Below are 25,006 nucleotides of genomic sequence, written 5' to 3' on the forward strand. Positions count from 1 at the left end.
ACTAACTTATTCCAAACATCATAAATTGGATTAAAAATCTATTTAGTATTGTTATAGTAGTTTTTTTAAAATATTTTTTTACTTAAAAATATATTGAAATACTATATTTTTTACTTTGTTAAAATTTATTTTTAAAATAAATATATAAAAATATTAAAGAATAATTTAAAATAAAAAATAAAAAACTTTAATTGTTTTTAAAATAATTTTAAAATACAAAATAAACCACCCCGAGAAAATGCGTGCAAGATGTGTCACATGTCCGCCTATCTCTATCCGCTCAAGCTTTCCCCATTTGACAATCTGTTTCGTGGGTCCCTAGCAGTAATAATCCGTATAGTCACCCGCCACGTGTACGAATAGATCATTCATTATGATCGTTGACAAGTCATTGACCATTTTTAAATTGCATCAAGTATAAATCCGACGGCCCAAAAACTCTAACTCTACTACTCTGATCAAAAATCCCAAAACCCATAAAATCTTCTATTGACGGGGCGCCAAAACCCCCCTCATTTTATCAGAAAAATAAATAATAAATAAATAAAGCTCTCTTTCTCTCTATTATTATTATTATTATTATAAATTAAACGTTTGATTTCTCTGTGAAGTTTTTGTTTTGTTTTGAGAAATGGAGCTTCAAAATTCAGTGAAAGAAGCTCTAAATGCGCTGTACCATCATCCAGACGATGTGTTTCGTATGGAAGCCGATCGATGGCTTCAAAACTTTCAACGCACAATCGATGCCTGGCAGGTACTTTTTATTGCTTTCATTTTTCCTCTTCTTTTGTGAATGGATTTATCAATTAGGTTTGTGAAGTAGTTACAAGATTCACAGAGCTGGATTTGTTTTTAATATTTTCTCAGCTCCATTTTATATAAATCCTTACAATTTATAGTGTTGAATTTCTTTGGAATTTGAGTGTTGTGTGTGCTTAATTGTTTCGTGTACAGTGGAAGGAGTTGATTGTAATATTAAGTTTTTATTTTTTTTGATATTGGAGCGTTATTCAATTAACGAGAAACGGGAGAAATTAGAATTAGAATTTTCAATTTTTGGATCTCATTTCTAACCTACTTATCTTTTTCTTCTTCTTCTTCTTGGTTTTTTTTTTTTTTTTTTTTTTCACTTTCCGAGTTAGAGTTATCTTTACCATCTAGAAGAAATATGACCCTTTTTCTTCTGCATTAGAGCTGAAAATAGGATAGAAATGTTTCTAACACGAGAAGGGGATTTTAGGATGTGATGAATGACATATGGCTACAGTTACAGAATTTAGATTTAGTACATAAACCTGGTTTGAGGTAGAGGTTGTTGCCATAAGATTTTGTTGAGGAGGGACAATCATTTTGCTCTGTTTTTTTTTTTTTTTTTTTTTTCATATCTAATTTCAAAACTGGTATCTGTTTGCTTTGCAAATTTCTGTAACGAGGATAAGAGATCAGGGCTTTGTTTTGAGATTCTGGCTTTTATTAGCCGGTTTTGGGCTTGGCTTGCTTAGAAACTTTGTACTGTTTCTTTCAGTTTTCTTTGAGGAAGTCAAAATATCTACCAAAGATGAGTCTCATATAGATTACATTACATGAATATTAATTTTATAGATCCTCAAGTTATTATAATAGCAAGTTCGCTCTTTGCTTAACAAGTGTTGGAATAAATATCGAAAGTCTCTATCCTAATTTTATTCTCAATACTTTTACCAACTGTCTGGTTTCCGCTCTCCACTTTGGCTGTAAAGCTTGCTGTTCTTGTTATTTAGTAGTCATTTTTCTTTGGATTTTTGGAAGCTATGTTATGTTGCAATTATTCTATTTGGAATTTTACAGTTAGTACCATTTTTTGTCCAGAATCCAACCCAAGTTAATTTATGTCTTTTCAATTCATTGTAGATTAATTATTGTGTTTTCAGTTTGTTAGAAATTTTATAATTATTAGCTTTTTTTTTTGAATCCCTACCTGTTTAAATTAGTTTATGTCCTTTTGTTTCATTATATATTAATCAGTGTCTTATTTTTCATTTAGGTTGCTGATAATTTGCTTCACGATGCCACTAGCAATCTGGAAACCTTAATATTTTGTTCTCAAACTCTTAGAAGCAAGGTAACTTTGATATTCGTTTAATTCACAAAGTTTAACTATATGCTCAATTTCTTATGAACATTACCTTATTTTTGTTGCTCCCTTAACATAAGGAGGGTCCTTCCTTTCTGCATTTTAGCCAGCACCCCCCCCCAGGGTAATTCTGCACTGCTGTAAGCTTTAATCCATTCTGTATTTGATGTTAGGTACAACGAGATTTTGAAGAACTGCCCTCTGAAGCCTTTCGACCATTGCGTAGTTCCTTAAATGTGAGTTGGCTTTCTAACATTCTTCTCATTACTGATAAAAGTTGGTTTTAATTTCTTGTGAATTATTAATGCACTTCTACATAATATGCAAGCCTTTGAAACTAACTATGATAGTTTCTCTACAGTAGGAGTGTAGTCATTTCTTTTCTGAATGTTTCATGAAAGTGGGTAATGTTCTGATACTGTAATGCTTTTTAGTACTTGTCAAGAAGTGTGTGAAGATGACTTGAGACACTCGACCACAAGCTTAAGAAAACTATAAGTAGTTTGAGGAGAGCTAAATTAGTACAGGGGTTGGTCACCTTTTCTGTCAGTTAGTTTGAAAGCTGCACTTTACAAGGGGAAACTTGGTTTCATTCACATGCAGAAGAAGATGTTAATTTGAATCTATTTGTTAGAAAAGTAATTAGATATACTGAGTAGGTTTTGGTAATCTGTCCGTTTCTCTTCTTGAATATCAGATTCAGATTTGTTTTTTGACTCCTGTAATATGTAAATTAGCATTTAAGTTCCACGTTTCATATGAAATGATTTTCATTGTTTTGTGCATAATGCATGCTCATGCTGACATAATTTTAACTGTTTGCTTCTATTGTCTATGGAATCTAATTGCAGACCTTGTTAAAAAAATTTCACAGAGGCCCCCCTAAAGTGAGGACTCAGGTATTATTATGAAAGTTCTACATATGCCCTTGTAATGTTACATTTTGATGCCAAGATGACATGGAGCTCATTTATTTGTCTTGTAGATTAGCATTGCTGTGGCTGCCTTGGCTGTACAAGTTCCTCCTGAGGACTGGGGGGATGGTGGTATTGTAAATTGGCTCAAGGATGAGATGACTTCACATCCAGAATATATACCAGGATTTCTGGAGTTGCTTACAGTTTTACCAGAGGTACTCTAGTTACATTTTTGTATTTATTTTATTTTCTTATCCGTGCTTCAAGGACGCATAATGGCACTCGTAGTTTCTCAGACTCAGGATTTCACCCCAAAACTACCCTTATCAACTTGACATGACACAACATCAGAGAGAGAGAGAGAGAGAGAGAGTATCTTGCTACTTACAATTAAAATCTATGCAAAAAAGAAAAAGAAGAAGGTAAATGACAAGTAATCGTCTGAGTCTTTGCTTCTACATAACAATGAATGCCAAGGGAGATGGAAAGGGAGAAGAGTTGGGATTTCTTGATCCATGGCAGCCTTGCCTACCCATAACCATTTGAGTCAAGCTCAAGAAAAGAGACAAGAGAAAGGATATGTGTTTGTCTTCAATTTCCATTCCTCCTATTGGAATTGACAATATTTTAAGAGAGGAAAAAGGTAGATTTGCAAGGTAAAGCATTGCAGTCTACACACCTCCATGTCTGGCTAGTTACGATTTTAGAAGCATAGCTTTCTTCTTCCTGGAGGGATACTGTTTTGCTTTAATGCACTATATCTCTTTGTTGTTTGGTGAATCTTTAGGCTCTGCCTTGTGATTGGGAGAGGGATTTTGTATCACTCTTAACAAAAAATGAAAACATGTTTATTGTGCACATTTTTTTGAATAGTTGTAATTACCTAGCTTGTGGGAACATAGGACTTAGCAATTTATTGCATTGCTGAACCACTTGTTACTTGTTTTTGTTTTCATTCATTCCAGGAAGTATTCAACTACAAGATAGCTGCTCGTCCGGAAAGACGCCGCCAATTCGAGAACGAGCTCACTTCTCAAATAGAGGTCGCTCTTAATATTTTGACAGCTTGCTTGAAAATAAGTGAGCTAAAGGAGCAGGTGAGAATTGTCCTCATGTTGTTCTCTTCCCATCTACTTCTATTAAGTGGCACACAAATTGTATAATGCCAATTTTTCCTTGTCAGGTACTGTTTTGGATAAGTGCATTGCTCATTTATGGTTCCTCTTAAGTTCATATTTTTTTGATAGGCATGCTTGCAAATTCTTTCTGATGGAATCAAGTATTGATGTGAAATCAAGAATTTAAATCAAAATTGGACTGATTTTTATCAGCTTACATTTTTTTTTGGGTTTCTTGTGATGGGTGATGGTACCAAGTTTCTGCTGACATGTATGTGCAAGAGTGTTTAATCCGTTCCATTCTGTAGTTTGCCTATAGATGCACTAGTTAGGAAGAGCAATGGAATTGATCTTCCAAGAGAGGAAGGGGAGATGTATACCAGAAAGACCTCCCTTATCCTTAATAGGTGCCACTTTCACCTTCCCATAATGTGAAATGAAAAACTATTCCCTTCTCTAGTTTTCACACATCCATCTTAACATCCACATCTCAATTATGTTCATTTTATGTATATTCTGTGTTTCTTTACCATCCAGTGTTCACTACCTCGGAGTATTTCCTGTCTACTTGTAATTTTATATTCATTAAGTTGTGTAAATGTTTTAAATTTAAAATTAGATGAAATGAAAATTTTTCATTTAAATAGTAGATGTTTTAATGTTCTAGAAGTTTAGGAAAAGGTTATACTCTTTTTCTAACTTAAAAAACAAATTATAAATAACTGTGTATGTGTTTTGTAACATGTAGAGGACACTTAATTAAGGACTGAGGGAGGGGCTAAAACTCACCCTTCAGTTTAATTGGGGATTTTTTGATAGCATAGCACATCTGTTGTGCTTCTTCCCCATTTAACCACCATGCATTGGTGCAAATAAGATGTTATATTTACTCTTTTTTTTTTTTTTTAATTTAAAATTTCTTTATTTCACTTTTCATGAAGATTGGATATACAATTGGTGAGATACAAATGGTTTCTTGTCCACGATTGACCTTGTTATTTGTATAGGGAACATTATTGTGAATAATTTTGTATCCCATGGAATTGTAAACATCAACCTTTGGAAATCAGTTTTCATTCATTCCAACACACATGGCCTCATTTGTGACAAGATCATTACATCATCTTCGAGCCTTTTCAATTTGATTTTCAATTATTAATCGGTAATTTTAGGGTATTCCATGTATTCTTTCTGTATTGGGCCATGTGATTTTGTTTTGTTCCTTGTAGAAGCATGCTTGATAAGCTTCTAAGAGCAGACCTAAAAGAGCGGAAAAAGACTTTTCTCCCCTTTCCATGTTGTCATTAGCATGTTTCTTATCTAGTTTTTTTTTACCTGTCAGAAATTTTTAGTATGTTAATGGCATGTAAAAGATCTGCTCTAAATGGTGCATTAAATGGGGTCATTTTGTCCTTCATCAGGTTCTTGAGGCATTTTCTTCTTGGATTCGACTAAGGCATGGGTATGCATTTCCTTTTATTTATATTCTTGCGCATACATATGTTTGGTTAAGCAATCTTGTTATTGATTTGAAGTAGTGGGAAATTGTATTATGAAACCTGATTGGTGGTTTAAAGTGGTGCTTGACAGGAGATGATGATGTAGAAAATTCTAGCAAGAGTTGGATCTAGTGGTCGAATTATTTGGAATTTCTATAATGTCATATTGTCCACCCGGAAAATCATCCTTGTATTTTCTTTTTATTTTTTTATTATGAGAAAAGAAGAGAACATCCTCATCTTGATGTCCCAGAAAACTTTATGCACATTGAGCCATTTTGCTTTCATATGAGGTCATACACTGCAAGTAGCCTGCAAAATCACCTTATGTTTGGAGTGGGGGGAGTGAGAGTGGATAAAAGAGATGCAATTGAGGGAGGAATCCAATTGTCTTTTAGGAGAAAGCAGGGGTGAAAAATTTAGCCCAGGGCCACATCAATCAATGTCTCCAAAATGAGAAGAAAGTGGTGAAAGAGCTTACGGAGCTTGGATTTTTGTTATGTATGCACCTTCAAAAAGTTGTAGAATTAGAGTATCCCATTCAAAATCATCTTTCATTCATCTCTTATTTATTGATGAACCGTGAAGAAGTATTTTTGAAATTCAAAATTTTATCTCCTTGCCTTTGCTCAGATTTTTAGTTCCAAATAACAAAAAGTCACTTTCTGACTTCCTCTTCCCCCATTTTCAATCAAATCCAAACAAGAGGAATAAAACTTATGATATCTCTTGGACTTTCTGCCCTTTTTATTTCTTCTTATTTTCATTCCTCCTGTAATGTTTTTTCCGTGAACAAACTGCCAATGACTTCCTTTGTTCCAATGTTGATTTATCACCAGGTTTTGTGTTTGTTAGCACCATCTTGGTGTTGGTATATTATTACCAATGCTGGTCTTCTCTAATTTGACCTTATGAGAGCACCTAAAATTTTGTGGTTCTTATGTTAACTTCTGTTGGGTTCAGGATCCCTGGGTCTGTGCTTGCTTGTCATCCATTGGTGTATACAGCTCTATCAAGTTTGAATTCTGAGACCCTTTCAGAGGCAGTTGTAAATGGTATTGCAGTTGAAACCAGCTATATATGCTCAAAATTATTTGGCAGTTTATGTAATTTCATATTGATGATCCATCATTTTTGTTCATTTCTGTTAAGTTTTAAAATTTAGGAATATATTTGATGTTATCCTGATCTTGATCCATAACAACGAAGTTGCTGCATTTACCCTGTTGCATCTTTGATTCTTGTATGCGTTTTGGGAACTATATCTACAACTCTATGTATTAAATCTGTATCTCCTTTTCTTTCCAACCCACCTTTCTTCCCCTGTTAAAGTAGGATGAGTAACATATTCAATGATTTCCTCCTCTTCCCAGTGTTTCAGAAGATGCTGTTATTATTAATGAAATCTTTTTGCATGTCAATCATACATCTTGTCTTCATGGAGTCGTAGACTTAGTCTTCTACTTTCCTAAATGTTTGCAGTCATATCAGAATTGATACATTACACAACAGCTGGAAACTCTGGTGGTATTCCTGTGCAGATGCCTTTAATTCAAGTGATTGTGCCTCAAGTCATGAGTCTAAAGGAGCAACTCAGAGATTCTTCTAAGGTATTGCATTCATAAAGTTCCATATTGCTGTTGCGGTTATGTAGCCCAATTGGTGATGATACTGTATAATATTAGATCTGCTGAACGAATAACTTAAAACAATGGTCCCCTGTTAAAATGGTGTGTGGTTCATTTGAATTCATTCACTCTGTTTTGTTGCTGGGATGGGTAGACCTTGAACTGCAATAGTGATGCTGCATATGCACTCTAAATATTGTTCAAGACCTCAAGGTTGACTACCCGTGAATTTCATGGAAATGCTTTTAAAATTTCTTGGTTATGGAGTAGTTATTCATATTTAGTTTATGCAGCTTTTAAAGAAAACTAACTATTCAAAGCCTGCATCCAAATTTGATAAAAATAAATTAATTTATGATACAAATTTGGATTTATGTGAAATGATGGATGTGCTGTTCAATAAGAAACTGTAATGTGGGAGGGGAATAGAGATTATTGTTAATATACAGTTAAGCAAGAGAAATGATACAATGTAAAGAAAATTTGCATATAATACATGAAATGATATATATAAATATATGTGTGTGTTTGTTGTTTGTTTGCGTGCTTTATTTTTATAATTATGCCTCTGATGTGTTTTTTCAAAAAGATCAATTGTTGACTGAAGTTGATGGGGATTTCCACTATCAGAATGAGGCATGTTCTATTCAAATGAATAATAAGATTAAGATAATTAGCATCTGTCTGCCCCCCATATGTAATATTTCATTTTGTTTGGAATAATATGAAGATGATGGCCAAAATGATCTGTATTTTCTAATTGATAATTGGCTTTACATTCACTGGATGATAATGAATAAGGAATTCTGTGTGAGTTGGTGTGAATCAATTGTTAGCTGACTCGGTTCTAATTTTTTGCCTTTGGTGGAAGTTGGCTCCTGAAATTTCTTATTAAAAGGAGCTGCATGCCTGTGCCAGCGATTGAAGGATAATATTCATGCTTTAATTCCTCCCTAGCATTTTGTTTTTTTAATTGGAGATGCTCTACCATCCATTGCACTATGGAGGTGTTCTAGGCTTGAAATTTTATGTCCTTTCATTATCTAATTTTTTAGTGGAGTTGCTCTTCCAACATATTTGCGTACATTGACATAGCAAGAACCATATAGCAAATCAGATATTGTAATTTTAACATGATGTTTCTTTTAGGATGAAGAAGATGTGAAGGCCATTGCTAGATTATTTGCAGACATGGGTGATTCGTATGTCGAGCTGATTGCAACTGGTATATACTTTTCCTACCTATAGCAACTAGTACAAAGTTTTTGTTTGTTCTTTTCACCTTGAGGTGTAAATGTTATGCTTCTTATTGTTCACTTTTCTTTGAAGCAACACAGTGCTCATGGTTGAATAACGAAGCCAGTTTTGTACTGTTATCTTTCTCTTTTTCAGTTGATTAGCATTTTTGGAAATTCCCCCTTTTTCCAGGTTCTGATGAGTCAATGATGATAGTAAATGCATTATTAGAAGTTGCTTCACACCCAGAATATGACATTGCTTCAATGACATTTAATTTCTGGCACAATCTTCAACATATCTTGACTAAGAGGTGAGTCCATATGGAATTTTACTGCATTAGCTGCATCCTTTTCTACAGGAAGTCTGAATATGATGATTCTAATCTACCAGGGATTCCTATACTTCATTTGGAAATGAAGTATCCGTTGAAGTTGAGAGAAGTAGGAGGCTGCAAGTTTTTCACTCAGCCTACGAGTCCCTTGTGTCCCTGGTGAGTTTTTTTGTTAAGAAGTGCAGGAACTCAATATTTGTTCTGTCAATTGTGAAACAACTTCAAATAGTAGTGCATGTTTGCATATTATAAGAAGCTGCATCCCAAAAATCAATCATGAAGTGGAAACAACTTAGGTTACTAGTGTGTGATTTTATACCCTTAGAAGATTCTATCTCCAAATAATGCTAGGCTACTCTGGATGATATCGCTGTTGTTTGCTCACATTTGTCATTATCACTCTTATTTGCATCCATTTGATAGGATTGCTTTGTTAATACCTTGCAACAGAATGTCCTGACTTTATTCCTATGTCGTTGTATCTAATGGAGAGAAGCACATGCATTACTGATGTTTGGCCAAAGCATGCTCATAAAAATTTATGCAGTACTGAAACTGCACTGCGCACACTTTAGCTGTCAATGTAGAATGTAACACAGCAGTTACAGTGAAAGCAGTATTAAGCCTCACCATGTTTGGTCTCTTGGTTATTATAGTTCTTATCCATCTTATGCTATGAATGCACTGCTTAATTTTGTATAAATCAAGAGTAATGATTTGATAATGCAGTCCCTGGTTTTAGTTGCTTAATTATTAGAGTTCTTATCATCTTTGTTTCCGACTTATTTGCTTCCAACTGCAGAATTTGCAATTTCCATAATTAGCCTACCAAAAGTTCATATCAATTTCCTTTTGTTTGTGAAGTTTCGTTTGTCTCTGCCAATAAATATATGCTTATGAGAAATGGAACATTTATTGGCTGACTTTTTTGCTCTTAAGCTGCAATTGTTCACTGAAGGGAAGGAGAATTAGTTTATAGTTTTATTAAGTGAAAGCATGCACATTAAAAATAACCATTTTCTGTTGTTATATGTTTCATAAAAGATCTTAAAGAGTTATGGTTTGTCATCACAGGTTAGCTTTCGAGTTAAATATCCTCAAGATTATCAAACCCTGTCAGTTGAAGATCTCAAAGAATTCAAACAGACAAGATATGGTAATGAGGCTCTTTGATATTAGATATTCCTTTGCTTTTCCTGTCATAAGCTTTCTGGAGAATACTTTAGCATTGTTTTGAATATTTCAAAAATCATTAAGCAAACAAAAGGCATGTAAAGGCAATTTAATATTGATTGTATTTCATTGTGAGCATATTCCAAATACCATTATTTAAGACAAAGTGTCTTGTTCCTTTTAGGTTACTACAGTATAAAACTGTAAGAATCTCATTGTACTTCGTTCTTTCTGACTAGGTTATGCTGTCAGATGACTAACAAGATTACTGATAAGCAATTATTTTGAAAGAAGTGTGAAAAAAAGTGCTAACTTCCTAGTGTTGATGATCTTGAGGCATTGGATTTATGTTATTGGAAAAAATGTACTTTTAGATAGTTTTGAAGGAAACATAAATAGGTTTTGAGTTCTGTGATAGAAATTGTTAGGTAATAACAGAAGTTAGCCCAAAACAGATTGTCAAGGTGGCTGGTTTATGTAGCTGATGCCAATGAGTTTGGTAGAGAGACTTACATGTGATGAGTTCAATGATAGAAATTGAGTTTTTATTTGTTTTTGAAATTTTAGAAACTGTTCAACCTCTTAACGTTTGATCAGTCACTTTCACTTTATTTGATCAAACAAATGCTTCTTGGCACAATCCAGCGTTTGGTTTTAGTTTCTGGCAATGATTTGAATCAAAATATTGTTTAAAATTTGGATTTACTTGTTTGCTTGTCCCTCGCTCGATTGGATAAATTATTTTCCTCTGTTGCTTTAGTTTTACAACTGTTCATTGCTTGCACTTTTGTTGTTAGTATCTTTCAATTGCTAAGTTTGTTATATGCCTCTTTTATTTTTCAATCTGCCTGTTTCATATTTTACCTTTATGAGACCCGAGATAATATTCTACAATACTAACAAAATCTGTGACCCTTCTAGCTGTCACGGATGTATTAATTGATGCAGCATCAGTTTTAGGCGGTGATGCAACTTTGAGAATTCTTTACATGAAACTTTATGAGGTGTGTATTATATTTTGATCCATAACAATTCTCTTTGGTTTTGTGGAAAGATGTTTGGGAACCAGAAACTAAGGCTTAAGTCTTCATTTTAACTAACAGGGCGTGCAAATTACAAATAGAAGCTATATCCTTTCTTGAGGCTTTAGTGGCATCCAGGAATTGTGTGTAAATTTTTCTATGAATTAATTTTCAAATAAACCAAACCTCTGATTTGTACTAGTTTTGAGTAGTAAATTGGTTGTTTAAGAATTGGTTCAATTGTATTCACAATTATTTTAGTTTCAAAATGGAAATGAGAGATAACTATAATGACATTTCTTGACATTATTTGTATTACAAAGCGCAATACTGTTCTTTTACAAAGCAAAGGATTGGGATTTAACCTACCAGAGGAAAATCCTTTGGATTGGGTGAGGACTACCCTCCATTTTGCAGACCAATTTAGCTATTTCATATGGAAATAGCACTGATTTAAACAGAAATCTTGTGAAAAGCCATTTGGTGATCATATCTTTCAACAACATTAATGCAGCAAAGAAAATCTGGTGTTTCAATAACCATGCTTTATTTTACCATTGTGTTTAAAACTTTTGGAGCCTCATTTATAGAGATCTTGTTGCTTCTGGTGTTTTCCTCAGATTGCCTTCCATGCTGCAATGCTGTGCCATAACTGTCTTGTTTCCTAAAAAGGGCACATGCTTTATATGGATTAATTTTTTTAGGGGTTATATGAGAATCTTTTTGCATGCCACCCTCAAGGAATATTTCAATGATCCTTTTTAATTATGTTTATCTGTTTGAATCATGTATCTTCTTGTATGGTTGAAGGCCCGAACCTGCTTGGGGAATGGACACAATCAATGGCATCCAGCTGAAGCTGCTCTGTTTTGCATCAGAGCTATATCAAATTATGTTTCAGCAGTCGAAGCTGAAGTAATGCCCAAGGTAATACATTTCTGAAATTCCTTTTTTTTCTTGGATTGTTGCTTTTCGCACTGTATTATGTTGAGGGCTCTTCTATTTTACATGTGTGGCTATGCTGCTGTTTCTTTCTTATGTTGGGAAATCATTTAACTTCCCAAATATCTACTATTTGATTGTGTTTGTCTTTTATTTTGTAACGCAGTTGCATGGCTTGTCCTATGGTCCTTAATTTTAGCATCTCTTAAATATTGTGATCTGTGCATTAATTGTTTATGTTGTGAATTTGAAAGCAGAATAAGAAAAATAGCATTTGGCACTGTATTTGGTTGATAGATAATATTTATATATAATCATAATATGGACAAAACCTATTACTCCTTTAGTCTTTTAGCCAGAAATTGACTCCTTGTATATATCCATATTCTTAATTTAGCAGTTTATGGATTGTAAATAGTTTACTTGATTTCAGATTGTCTTAGTTCAGAACTCTCAGAACATAAAAAATCTTGTTGGCTGATTCTTTTCAAACAGATTATGTCTTTGCTTTTGGAACTTCCTCATGAGCCCCAATTGCTCCAGACAGGTAATTAACCTTCATGGTTGGTAGATTCTATTTTCTCTGTTTTAAAAACTTAATGCTTTCTACCAAGTGGTTGTAGATGTTAGTGTGGAGTGGAGATGGTGAACCATCTCTGTCCAAGTTACAGATTCACTTGGTTTGAAATCGTAACCTCCAGTGCATTGGCCTCACCAAGCAAGTTGTCTCTGGATGTGAAATCTGAAGTTAATAAATTATGGCAAAATTTTCAGTGTGCTTAACGATTGGGGCATATTCAAAATGGTTTGATGCGTCATCAGATGGATTTCCTCTATTGTCTTCAGTCATAAAAGTTCTCCTGAGTGGCATGAGTAAATCAGAAGATTCTGCAGCAGCTGCGGCAGTGGCATTCAGACACATCTGTGATGGTACTGTTCTCTTTAGTCGAGTAATTATTTTCACCGCCGTTTGCTTTTGGCTTTAGGAGCATTTGAATTTAGAGATGTGTAAGTTAGCAACATTTAGCTATCAAGTTTCTTGTGCATATAATAACAATTGTTAACGCTCTGCCTTTTAATTTCTGTGGAGCATATTCTGATCCTCTCTCCTTTACTAAACAAAGCTTTGTGTTTTAGGTCTACATGTTTGATGGGTCTTAGTTGTATCTGTAAAGAATGCTGATGGCATTGGAATTAAAACCCTTGATACTTGATGAACTAATGCCAATTGTATGCTTTGAAGTTTGTTAACCTTATCAGTGAAAGGTGGTGATGAAGGCTTATGGATTTTGATTCTGCATGTTTTAAGGTTTCTATCTTGATTTGAGGATCTTCTAAAGTTTGGGTCCCAAAGTTATTTATAGTCTTTTTCATAACTTCCTGCTTTAGAGGCTTTTTAAGAAGTTAAATCAGCCAATATTCAAAGAATTCCAGGAAGATTCCATATATATTTTGATTCTGCATGTTTAAAGGTTTCTATCTTGTTTTGAGGATCTTCTAAAGGTTGGGTCCTAAAGTTATTTATTGTCTTTTTCATAACTTCCTGCTTTAGAGGCTTTTTAAGAAGTTAAATCAGCCAATATTCGAAGGAATTCCAGGAAGATTGCTTGTTCTCCTTGCTATTGCTTGACACTATTAATAATATATTAAAAAAAAACGAAAGAAGGGGGCATGGGGGTGTTCCTGTCTGGTACATGATAGGTAAATTCCACTTTCAAGAAACCTTAATGAAAGTGATTGATTATGTTGAATATGGTAACTGCAGGTTGTTTAAGGGCATCCTGGACTCTGCCCTTGGTTTTGTATCCCATCTGTCCTGGATTCTGCCCTTGGTTTTGTATCCCATCTGTCCTGGATTCTACCCTTGGCTTGTATCCCACTCTATTTACACATCAATAGGGGGTTGCATTAAACAGAACCCATATCAAATTTAAAGGAGTTGAACCAATACATCTTTTGCTGGTTATCACTTGTGAATAATTGTTTCTTATTTTTCAACTAGATATTCTAGTGTTGAACCTGTGATTTGAGGGAAACTATTTATGCTTCAAGTGTTTTTGTGTTCCAAGAGAATTAGAGTTATGGTTTGAATAGCAAGATGAAACTGAATGATTGCAAATTCTAAACAATCATGTTTAGCTTTTTTAGCTTGTCAACAGCTAAAATGCAAAATGAAGTTGAGAAAACCACTAAAATGAAGGAGATAAAAAATTTTAGTATATGCTTTATATCCTTCAATCATGAATGATTATTGTTCTTCCTTGTGAGCATTTATCATTTTTTCTCGTGCTATTAGCAGTTTTTCCCTGTACTCCATAGAAGATAGTTATATTTGGTCCTTTTTCTTGTGAATCCTACTTCCTGTCACTCTATTGTCTCATCGATATTGCATTATGTGATTTAGTGTTGTATTTTGAAAATCCTCTCTCAAGCATGGATCAAATGTTGACTGTAGATTGCCGGAGAAAGCTTTGTGGATATTTTGACGAACTCTTTTCCATATACCACAGTGCTGTAATTGAGGGAGGTAGTTTTAAAGTTTCTGCTGAGGACTCTTTGCACATGGTCGAAGCCTTCAGGTATATCTGTTATTTGAGAGTCCTGGAGATTAGTGCAATAGCTCAGAGCTCTTGATTTTGATGTTTATGCATTGTTTTGCAGCATGGTCATTACAGAACTTCCAGCTGACCAGGCTAAGCAGGCGTTGGAGAAATTATGCTTGCCAGTTGTTACTCCTCTACAGGTTAGGTTGTTTTATTCCTGATGGATTTTTTTCAGAACCGTTCTTGTTTGATAATACTTAGCAAGTTCATAATGTAAAACCAGGAAATTATTAGTCACGGTCCAGAAGTATTGGAGGAGAAACCTGCTCGAGAGTTAACAGTTCATATTGATCGACTAGCATACATCTTTAGGTTTGATTGACTTCCTCTGTTTATTTTGTTTAATTTACCTCATCAATATTCACAAGTTTCAAATAAAACCAATTTCAGGTATGTAAATCACCCAGAAGCTGTGGCAGATGCAATTCAAAGGCTTTGGCCAATTTTGAAAGCAATCTTTGACATGTAAGTACACGCGGGGTACTATAAGAAAAGCAGTTTTCATGTTTAAATATTCATTCATTTTCTGTCTTACCTGATCTTGGTTTTCTGTCTTATCTGATCTGTGCTTTTCTGAAGTCGTGCTTGGGATATGCAGACAATGGAGTCTCTTTGCCGAGCTTGTAAATATGCTGTGAGTTTGCTTAGTTGTATCTTCACTTCTTTTACTCATGAACTTCAGAAAACTAGATATGAGAGGTAATTCAATTTTTATAATTGAACTGTCAAAATAATCCTTGTCAAGAGCGTGTAACTTTTTTTTTCAAGCCATCTCAAAAATAGCTTTGTTGGTTCATTAATGTTAAAGTCACTTTCTGATGATGTCGGGTAATAGTTTTGTATAATGTACAACTGACTCCTCTCTATAGATTTGTGCTCATAATGATAAAGTATTCATGTGAACTTCTATTTTTCACTTAATTGGTAGAGTAACAAAGATGCAGTATTTTGTTAGTGATTTTGTTTAGTAAGAAATCATCTATACCCTGAGATATTAATGAACTTTAGTTTTCTTTAGGTGAGAACATCGGGAAGATTCATGGGGATCACAATTGGAGATATGCTAGAAGAGATTCAAGGCCTGTTCCAGCAGCACCACCAGCCATGCTTCCTTTATCTCTCCAGTGAAGTTATAAAGGCACGCCTTTTCTTCCTTAAATGTATTGCATTTTTTTAAAATTTTGTTTAATTGTAAAATCAACTGTCATATTATCTTGGGATGCAGATATTTGGTTCTGACCCATCATGTGCGTACTATTTGAAAATTTTGATTGAAGCCCTCTTCAAGTGCACAACATGTCTTCTCACCAATATCAAGGTTCCACAGCAATGCATTTCCTTATGTTGATCGAATTTTCTATAAGGGCATGCACTTGTGGCATTTAATCATTTTTGCATTTATTGTGCAGGACTTTACTACCAGACCAGACATAGCAGATGATTGTTTTCTGTTGGCATCGAGGTGCATTCGCTATTGCCCTCAAGTATTTATTCCATCCACTGTATTCCCATCATTAGTGGATTGCTCAATGATTGGCATCACAGTACAACACAGGTATAACTCTATTATCTATGCGAGAACACCTGGCCACTGCAATTAATATTTCATGTAGGCACATGTCTAAATGCATATGTCAATGCATGAGATGTTGATAGTGTTGATTTTCAATTGATACATTCCATGAAAATAAATGATTTCATGGCATGTTAGGCAGAGTGAAAAGGATATGACAGAACTGATAAGTTGATGCATCAATTATTCAAAATTTGGACACAATAGGGCATAAATATGTTAGTAAATGAACATATTTTTACTATAAATTCGTGTAATTTCTATTACCTTGTGATATAATTTCAAGGAGGTTCATAAGATGCACGGAATCAATTAAAATACTTGACATCACAATTGCATGTTGAATACAAACTGATCTGTGTTTTCACCTTTTGCATTAATAAGTGATAAATGGAGCTATTTATTGTAATGTGTGCCAAATCATGTCTGTGATGTATTCATGGCTTTCCTCGCTTGTATCTGAGTCCATTCCTTGGGTATCAAATTAGCATTTTATTGTTCCTTATTCTGCATTTTCTTGTCCCATGCAGTCTTTTTTTTTTTTTTGGGTAATTGGGCAGGGCTTATGAAACTTTAGAAATAAACATGCTTCCTCTAAAATTTATAGTTTTGATTCTTTTCAAACTTCATGCTTCCATAGTGAATTTTGCCTTTTCACATCACCTATTTTATTTTTCAATCTTTGCAGGGAGGCCTCCAATTCCATATTAACTTTCTTGTCAGATGTCTTTGATCTTGCAAAGTCTACCACGGGAGAACAATATTTAACTATCAGAGACAGTGTCATCATTCCCCGAGGTGTCACTATCACCAGAATTTTGGTTGCCTCATTAACTGGAGCACTCCCTAGTTCTCGATTAGAAACGGTAGCTCATATTCTTGACCAGAACTTTTATCGGAGACCGTTGTTGGAGTAAATTACCGCGTGGTATTAATTCAGAAATTGAAGGAAGCTGCTGCTTCTCTCTCTATTTTGCAGGTAACATATGCTTTAGTAACACTAGCTCGTGCATATGGAGCAAGTGCATTGGAGTGGGCCAGGGGGAGTGTTTCTTTAATTCCATCAACAGCAGTCACAGAAGCGGAACGAATAAATTTTTGTCAAGCATTGGCCGATGCAGCATCTGGGATCGATGTCAGCACCCTGATGGCTCCAATTGAGGAGCTTTCTGATGTTTGTAGACGTAACAGAACAGTTCAGGAGATCGTTCAAGGAGCTTTAAGGCCGCTTGAGCTGAATTTGGTCACTGTATCATAGGGGAGAGGGCACCATTTTGATTAGGCATTATTTGATAGTCTACTTGAATGCGTATTAGCCTTTTTATACTCAATTCATCATTGTGTATTATTGACCTTTCTCCAATTTTTTCAGGAGAATCGTTACACCACCTCATGGTGATTGGGAGAATGGGTGGCTCTTTGTATCTTTGTTCAAATGATTTGAGATCTTTGAGTGGTTTGGACCGCATTGGTTTCAATTTTTGGGGTCAAAAGTTTTGGTATAAATATGTAATTTTAGTGTGTAATGGTGGGTGGAAAAGAAATGTCTTCCATGTTATGATGATTGGTATTTTTATATAAAGAGGTAATTTTTGCAGCTGTGATTTTATTTTTGTCCTGCCCATGGTTTCTTCTTTATATATATCTGGTAACAAAAGGCAATGATGTGGCCAAATGGCCAAATACTCTCTCGTAGAACCGAGTCGCTGGAGATATAAAAAATTTCCCACTCTATTTTGTTGGCACAACAAGGCCCGGAGGTCTATATTATCTTGGAAGGTGTGGGGCGGGGGGCTTTAGGTTCAGAGATAGTTGAGGACTGGATTAGGTTTTTTTGGTTATTATTATTGTTGAAAAATTGTCTGCTAGAGACTTCTTTTTTACTTCCAACAAAACCAAAAATAAAAGTCTGTTTCTCAGGTATTTACTTAAATACTCTAAAAAATTTGAATTTTTTTATAGTGTTTTACTGTTTATTTAAATAGTAAAGCATCTTAACATATATTTTTTAACCGTTTCATATTAATTCGTGGTGGCTGAGTCGGTTCGCAGCAAGGTTGTCAATTTCATTATGTTTCGCTCGGAATAACCGAAACATTTCATACTAATTCAAAAAACAAAACAAAATGGAACAATTTTCATCTCATTATAAATCTCGATTCGTTCCGGATTTTTCAGCTAAATTTTGGCCAGAATGTTCCGGTTTCATTCAACATGTTCTGTTTTGCTTTTGAAAAGTTATTCAATCAAATTGATTATTAATTAAACCACCCAAGTATTTTCAATAACAATGATATTAATAATAATATTGAAAATTATTGTTATTATTTTCATTAACAATGATATTAATATTTTAAAATTAGATTTATTACTAATATATATGGTTTATATTCATGTTGTTGTTTTCATGTTTATACTTTGTAAGAATTTGAACAAAATAAGAAATGCTTTAGATTTGATTAACTTTGATAACATTGACTTAACTTTATATTTAAAATATTTGTGTTAAAACATTTTACTTTCATAATATTTTGATATTTTGTTTAAGTTGAATTACTTTAAGTTAAAAATATGTTTAATCTTGACTATTTAGAAATATTTTAAATTTTGAAATTATATTTATTTGACATTATGTTTGTATTATCTTATAATTAATTTATCTTGAATTTGAATTATGTTTGTTGAATATTAAAATTAAAATATTTTATATTAATTAAAAAAATAAAATATCTACCGAAACAGAATTGAGAAAGTTGTGAGATTGTTACCTGACGCGCCTTTATATATTAAAGAACTCTAAAACGCGTGGGGAAAGCACTGTAGCTTTCCCCACGCCTCCTATGCATCAGTGAATGAAAGTGTTTTTTTTTTTTTTTTTTTCACACGCCTCACTATACTCATTATTAATATATTATTATTATATTATATTATTCCTAAGCATCAGTGAATAAAAGTGTTTTTTTATTTTCACGCCTCACTTTACTCATTATTAATATATTATTATTATATTATTTAACTGTCTTATTTTTTTTTCTTTTTAATGAATTTTTTTTGTTTGATTTAGTTTGTTGGTATTAAATTTTTTTATTTAATTATCAGACTTTCATAACATGTATCCTGGCTTGACTGGTTAACTTGATGGGTTAACCCAGTTAACTTTAGGTAAACCGTTAATTTTTTTATTTATTTAGTTATCAAACTTTCATGATGCGAATTCCAGATTTGACGGGTTAATCCAGTTAATTCATTTTTTCTTCATTAGTTTTTTTTTTCCTGTTGGTTTTTTTCTTTATTTTTTTTTCTTTTTAATCAATCTATTTAATTATCACACTTATATGACACGACTTTGCAGCCAGACCTACATCCAAGACTATTGGATCCTGGTATTGCAACCACCCCCACTTAAACTTGGGTCATGCAAGTTTAATGTTATTATTAATATTATAAATATTATAGGTCAGTGTTGCAGCCAAACTCAAGATTCTTTATAGCTTTGCAGAAAGTACTTTTAAATATTAATTTTTATATATTTTTTATACAAAAAAAAATGACCTGCGGCACTGTAGTAGCTTTGTTTTTTTTTTTCCTGTAGCAATTTTTTTTCACTGTAGAATTTTTTTGTTTTTTTGCTTTTGTTTCTTTTTTTTTATATCCAAAATTGACTTTCTTTGTTTTTTTCTTTTTTTTTTTAATTTTTTTTTCAAAATTATCTTTACTAATTTTTAAATATTTAGCTGGTAGAAATTTTAACTATATAGTTTTTTTATTCAAAACATTGTGAATTGCTATAATATTCTCATACATTGTTTTTTTTTTTTTTCAAAATGGTCTTTGTAGACTTTAGTTTCTTTTATATTAAGTTGGTTAAGAATTTAGCTTTTATAGTTCTTTTTTTTTAAATAATATGGATTGCTACAGTGTTTTCTCATACATAGTTTTTGTTTTTCTGCAGTGTTTCCCCATATATTTTTTTAAAAAATTATATTTATCGAATTTATTTTTTTAATATTGAGCTAAATGATAATCTAACTTTAATTTTTTCCAAAATTGTCAATTTTTTCCAAAATTGACATTTTTTTTTTTCAGAATATTTTTTTACAATTTAGTTTTTTTTATTTATTTCTTTAAAACACTGTAGCTTTCCTCAAGTGTTTTTTTTCCTCTTTTGTTTCCTTTTTTACATGTTTTTTTTTCCTTTATTTTACCCAAAATTGACTTTTTTAAAACAAAAAAAAAATAATCTTTGTCGTTTTTTTATATTGATCAGCTTTGTAGCTTTTTTCAGAAAAAAACGCTATGGATTATTACAATATTAGCTTTGTTTTTTATTTAGTTATCAGATTTTCATGATACGGATCTCGAGTTTGATGGGTTGACCTGATTTGACGAGTTATTTTTTCATTTAGTTTAGTTTGTTAAAGTTAATTTTCTTTCTATTTAATTATCAGACTTTCATACTTTCATGATACGTATCCTGAGCTTGACAGGTTAACTTGGTTTAATGGGTTAACCCAATTAATTCTGGGTAAACCCGTCATTTTTTTTATTTATTTAGTTATCAAACTTTCATTACGCGAATCTCAGGTTTTACGGGATAACCTGGTTAAAGGGTTTTTTCTTCATTAATTTTTTTTCCTTTGTTTTTTTTTTTTAATTAGTCTATTTAATATCACACTTTTATAACACGACCTTATAGTCAGAGCCACATCCAATATTCTTGAGTTCGGTGTTGCAGTCAAGCTCACTTAAACTTCAGTCATGCAAGTTTAATTTTATTATTAATATTATAAATATTACTTTTAGGTCAGGCGTTGTAACCCAAGATTCTTGGGTATAGCCTTGCAAAAAAACCCAAGATTTTTAAATTTGTTTTTTTTATATATTTTTATACAAAAAAAATGATCCGCGGCATAGCACGGGTAGCCAGGCTAGTATATATATAAAAGGGGTAAGCATGTTATTTTTTTAATAAAAAAATAATCATTAGATGAGGGTCAAGTGCGCATATCTGACTTGCTCCTGTGGATAAGATGCTAGCCCGACTTTTTTCTATTTTTTTTTTCATTGATTTTTTTTTGGTTTTTTTCCACTCCAAAAACACTTTATTAGTTTACTTTTTAGTTTTAATATATTTCTTTAATATTATTATAAATTTTTTTTTAATTTCAATAATATTTTTTAATTATTATGTATATGATATGAAAAATAATAATACTAATAATAAATTGTTCATGAAAATTTGATTCAAAACTTTTTTATATTTTTAAATTTTTCAATAGATTTTGAATACAATTTTATTATATCTATGCATTTTTTTAATTTTCAATCATACATAAAATATGAATATATTATTTTGATTTTTTTTTTTATTAACATGATGTAACAATTATAGAATATGTTTTTTTTTAATAGAAAGCAATATTCTAGTTTAAAACTTTGCATTCACTATGATAAATAAAAAATATATTAATAAAAAAAATAATAATAACTATATTTTCAAATTTAATAACAATATAAAAAAAAATCCCTCACATCAGGATACTTTTCTTATGTTTAAAATTTTTTGGTCATCAGCGGCGTAACATGGACATACAGGCTAGTGAATTCTATTTGTTCTGTGAGTATTTAATATGTTCCTATATTTTTTTAATTATTTTTCATTTATCTTTTAATATGTGAACTTTTTTAATTACACTATTTGTGATTTTTCTCAATTTGACGAAATGGGCCTCACATGAAAGATTCAAACCTTATTTGATTTAACCTCAAGTGATAATTGTTTTTAATAAATCAAGCTAGGTTTGAGTTTTTCTGATAATATTATAAAAAATATATTTTAAAAAAAGAAAGATAAACAATATAGTTTAATAATTATTTTCTCATTAAATATAAAAGGATGAAATTGAGTAGAAAATAATCTAAAAATACTGGCTTGAGTTAACTCGAGTTAGCATAACAAACTTGTAAGTCTGATAATTAGGGTTGAGTCAACACAAATTATTTTATCAAATCTGCAGTTTAGATCATGAGATCAAAATAACCTAATAGAAAAGAAAATAATGAAACCACAAAGCTCTTATTTTTTCTATAAAAAAAAACAATGTCAATTTGAATTGGCTTTTTAAAGTTGTAATTCAGGTTAGTGGACTAGAAACCCTATCTAAAAAAAAAATATGAAACTCAATTCCTAATTAATTAAATATTAAAGGATGAAATTAAAAAAAAAAAATCAATTATACAAAAAGGTTCAAAACAAAAAATAGAAATTAAAAAAATGAGGATCAATATTAAAATACAAAATAAATTTTATCTTTGATGGAATTGAAAAGAAAGATTAATTTAATAAAAGAATAAAAAAATAATTAAAACAATGATGATCAAAATTAAAATAAAAAAATAAAAATAAATTTTTGATTAAATGATAAAATAAATAAAAATTAATTTAATAAAAAAAATCTAATAGAATCAAATGTCAGCGAGAGTATATCACACACACTTATACCTTTTTGTTTATATATATATATATATATATATATATATATATATATATAATCAAATATTAAATTTCCCTTAGGATGACCTGATAAAGATGAAAAAACCATTTTGAAAAGGCGAAAAAGCTCATTGAAACTAGTTTTAAGATTTTTGCTTATAAGGAATTTTTTGTCATTTCACTATATATGTTTTTTTTAATATTTTACCGATATTAAAATATCAAGCTGCCGCTTAATAAATTGATAATGAAGAAAACACAATACTCTTAATACCGGTTTTGAATTTTTTGATTCCAGAGATATGTTGTTCTCCCATCTTCACAATTGCAGGAATGCACATCAGGATCTTAAACCTGAAAATATTCTCTTGGATGCTGATGGGCATGTAATGGCCCTCTGCCCATGCACTCTTTTTCCTTGGAAGGATTATGGAACTCATTAAAGTTCACAGTCTTCTCTTTCAAAACTGTACAAGTTGAGCTCTGAAACTTATAGCTGCCATGTCATGCAGGTTATCCCGACCAATCTTGGACTGGCAAAGGACATTGATGAATCGAGTTGAGTGGGGCCACTGAGAAGTGGCTTTATTGTTTACAGGACACAATAAAGATGCAGATCGATTGGTGGAGTGTTGGAATGCTTTTGTCTGAAATGCTAACTGAGCAGGTAAGATGTCGGATTAGTAAGGACTATGGCTAAAAGAAGAAGCTGAAGGTTAGTTACCATGGGAGTCTAGCTAAAAAGGCTTTGCGTTTCGCATCGTCCTCAGCCCACCCTTCCCTCCCCGCAGAGAGTCATCAAGAGAAATTTCACAGGAGGCACTGTGTTTTTTTTCTGGAAATGATCTCTAAATTTCTTGTCTCAGCCCCCATTAACACACTCGAATAGAAAGAAGCTTCAGGAGAGAATTATCAAAGAGAATCAAACTTCCACCGTATCTTAGCAGTGAAGCTCACTCTTTTCTGAAAGGAGCAAGTATACACTTCTGTGATTTTGTCCCCTCTTCCACGGTTTATTTCAATTCTTTTTTTCCAAAATAAGAGCTCAAAAAACAGCAGATTTTCGTCTTTTTTGTGGCTGCTGCAGAAAGAACCATCAGGAGGTCAGGCAGTGGTCTTGGTGAAGGGGATGAGGTCAAAGGCCTTAAATGGTTTCAGTCAATCAACTGGATAAAAATAGAGGCGAAAGAACTGTAGCCAAAGTATAAACCAGATTTGGGAGGCAGATTGTCCGGCGAACAATGCCCGATGACTCACCAGCTCCTACGCCAACAGCCGGTGAACATTTTCAATGGTATACTTGTGTGTCTCTTAACCCTTGGCTTTCCATCGGGATGAATTAAATGATTTTGAAACAAGCCAGCCAGCCCAACTGGATCTTTGTAAGTATACCTTTCTTTTGCTGAACTTGTTTTTCTAACCCGAAAAATGAAAAAAAAAAAACCTAAATATGCATCCAACTCTCATGTATAATATGCGTTGTTTCTTGAATAAATATGCTAACTACTCCATCAAAAAAGATGCGAGATATAATTACTATAACACAGGACATAATTCGTTTTAGAAATATTCCACAAACTAGAATACGTGTACTCTGTCCCAATTAGCTAAGGTAGCTGCTAGAATAAAGTTCATGTTAAAACGAACCTATGAGAAAGAAGCAGCAATCTGATGAGTTTCCCCCCTTTTTTTTTTTCTTTTTTTTTTTTTTTCATTTTTCCCCTCAGATTTTGATATTTGGTGAAACAGGATAAAATTGGGTTTGTTGCTATGGTTCCATACAGGTTCTTATGCTAGTTGCAAGAGATTAATTAATTAATCGAAACTCAAAATCATGCTGGAATATCCAATCCAAAGCACTGTGGCACCGTTTGGATTGCTTGGAAAGAGAGAAGATTCTGTTTACAACTTCCTCATGGAGGTGATGTAAAGCACTGGTGAATAGAAGAAGAGAGAAGCTTTCTTAAAGCACAAAGAATAAAGTAGCATAGAAGAATCTTGTTTTTCACTGGAAGACAAGCAACATACCGAGTGCTACTTAGAAACTTCACTAGCCACTCTCTTAAATTTAATAGTTTTATCATGAAATTTTTTATCAATATTTATATTTATTATCTATTAGTATGTATATTATTAATAGGTTTATGAACAAAAACAGTCCATTAAAAAAACTCTTATCAGTAATTTATGGTCTATCAATGAGTTCGTTGGTAATAAATATATTAATAGATTTACAGACGGATAAAACGCACAACAAAAATTTGTCTGTTTAATTCTGTCGGTATCTCCATTGGTAAGCTTAATATATCACCGACAAGAAAACCATAAATAATGCCATCGGTATTTTTATTCGTT

At 32.5% G+C, this 25,006-nt stretch overlaps 1 protein-coding gene across 1 annotated transcript; it reads left to right on the plus strand.

The window, feature by feature from the left end:
- The first annotated feature begins 441 nt into the window (after positions 1 to 441).
- Positions 442 to 17,755, plus strand: LOC118033467 (transportin MOS14). The gene is made up of 27 exons (XM_035038470.2): positions 442 to 754; positions 2,024 to 2,101; positions 2,287 to 2,349; positions 2,965 to 3,012; positions 3,099 to 3,245; positions 3,996 to 4,127; positions 5,570 to 5,610; positions 6,611 to 6,702; positions 7,130 to 7,257; positions 8,425 to 8,500; positions 8,704 to 8,824; positions 8,905 to 9,004; positions 9,920 to 10,001; positions 10,940 to 11,022; positions 11,851 to 11,967; positions 12,478 to 12,529; positions 12,757 to 12,912; positions 14,438 to 14,561; positions 14,644 to 14,725; positions 14,809 to 14,897; positions 14,976 to 15,050; positions 15,165 to 15,219; positions 15,604 to 15,723; positions 15,811 to 15,903; positions 15,995 to 16,140; positions 16,847 to 17,024; positions 17,138 to 17,755. The coding sequence occupies exons 1-27, from the start codon at positions 632 to 634 to the stop codon at positions 17,414 to 17,416; spliced, it is 2,880 nt and encodes a 959-aa protein (XP_034894361.1). The 5' UTR covers positions 442 to 631; the 3' UTR covers positions 17,417 to 17,755.
- The last annotated feature ends 7,251 nt before the right edge of the window (positions 17,756 to 25,006 follow it).

The sequence above is a fragment of the Populus alba genome, chromosome 15 (genome assembly GCF_005239225.2).
Source record: "Populus alba chromosome 15, ASM523922v2, whole genome shotgun sequence".
NCBI lineage: Eukaryota > Viridiplantae > Streptophyta > Magnoliopsida > Malpighiales > Salicaceae > Populus > Populus alba.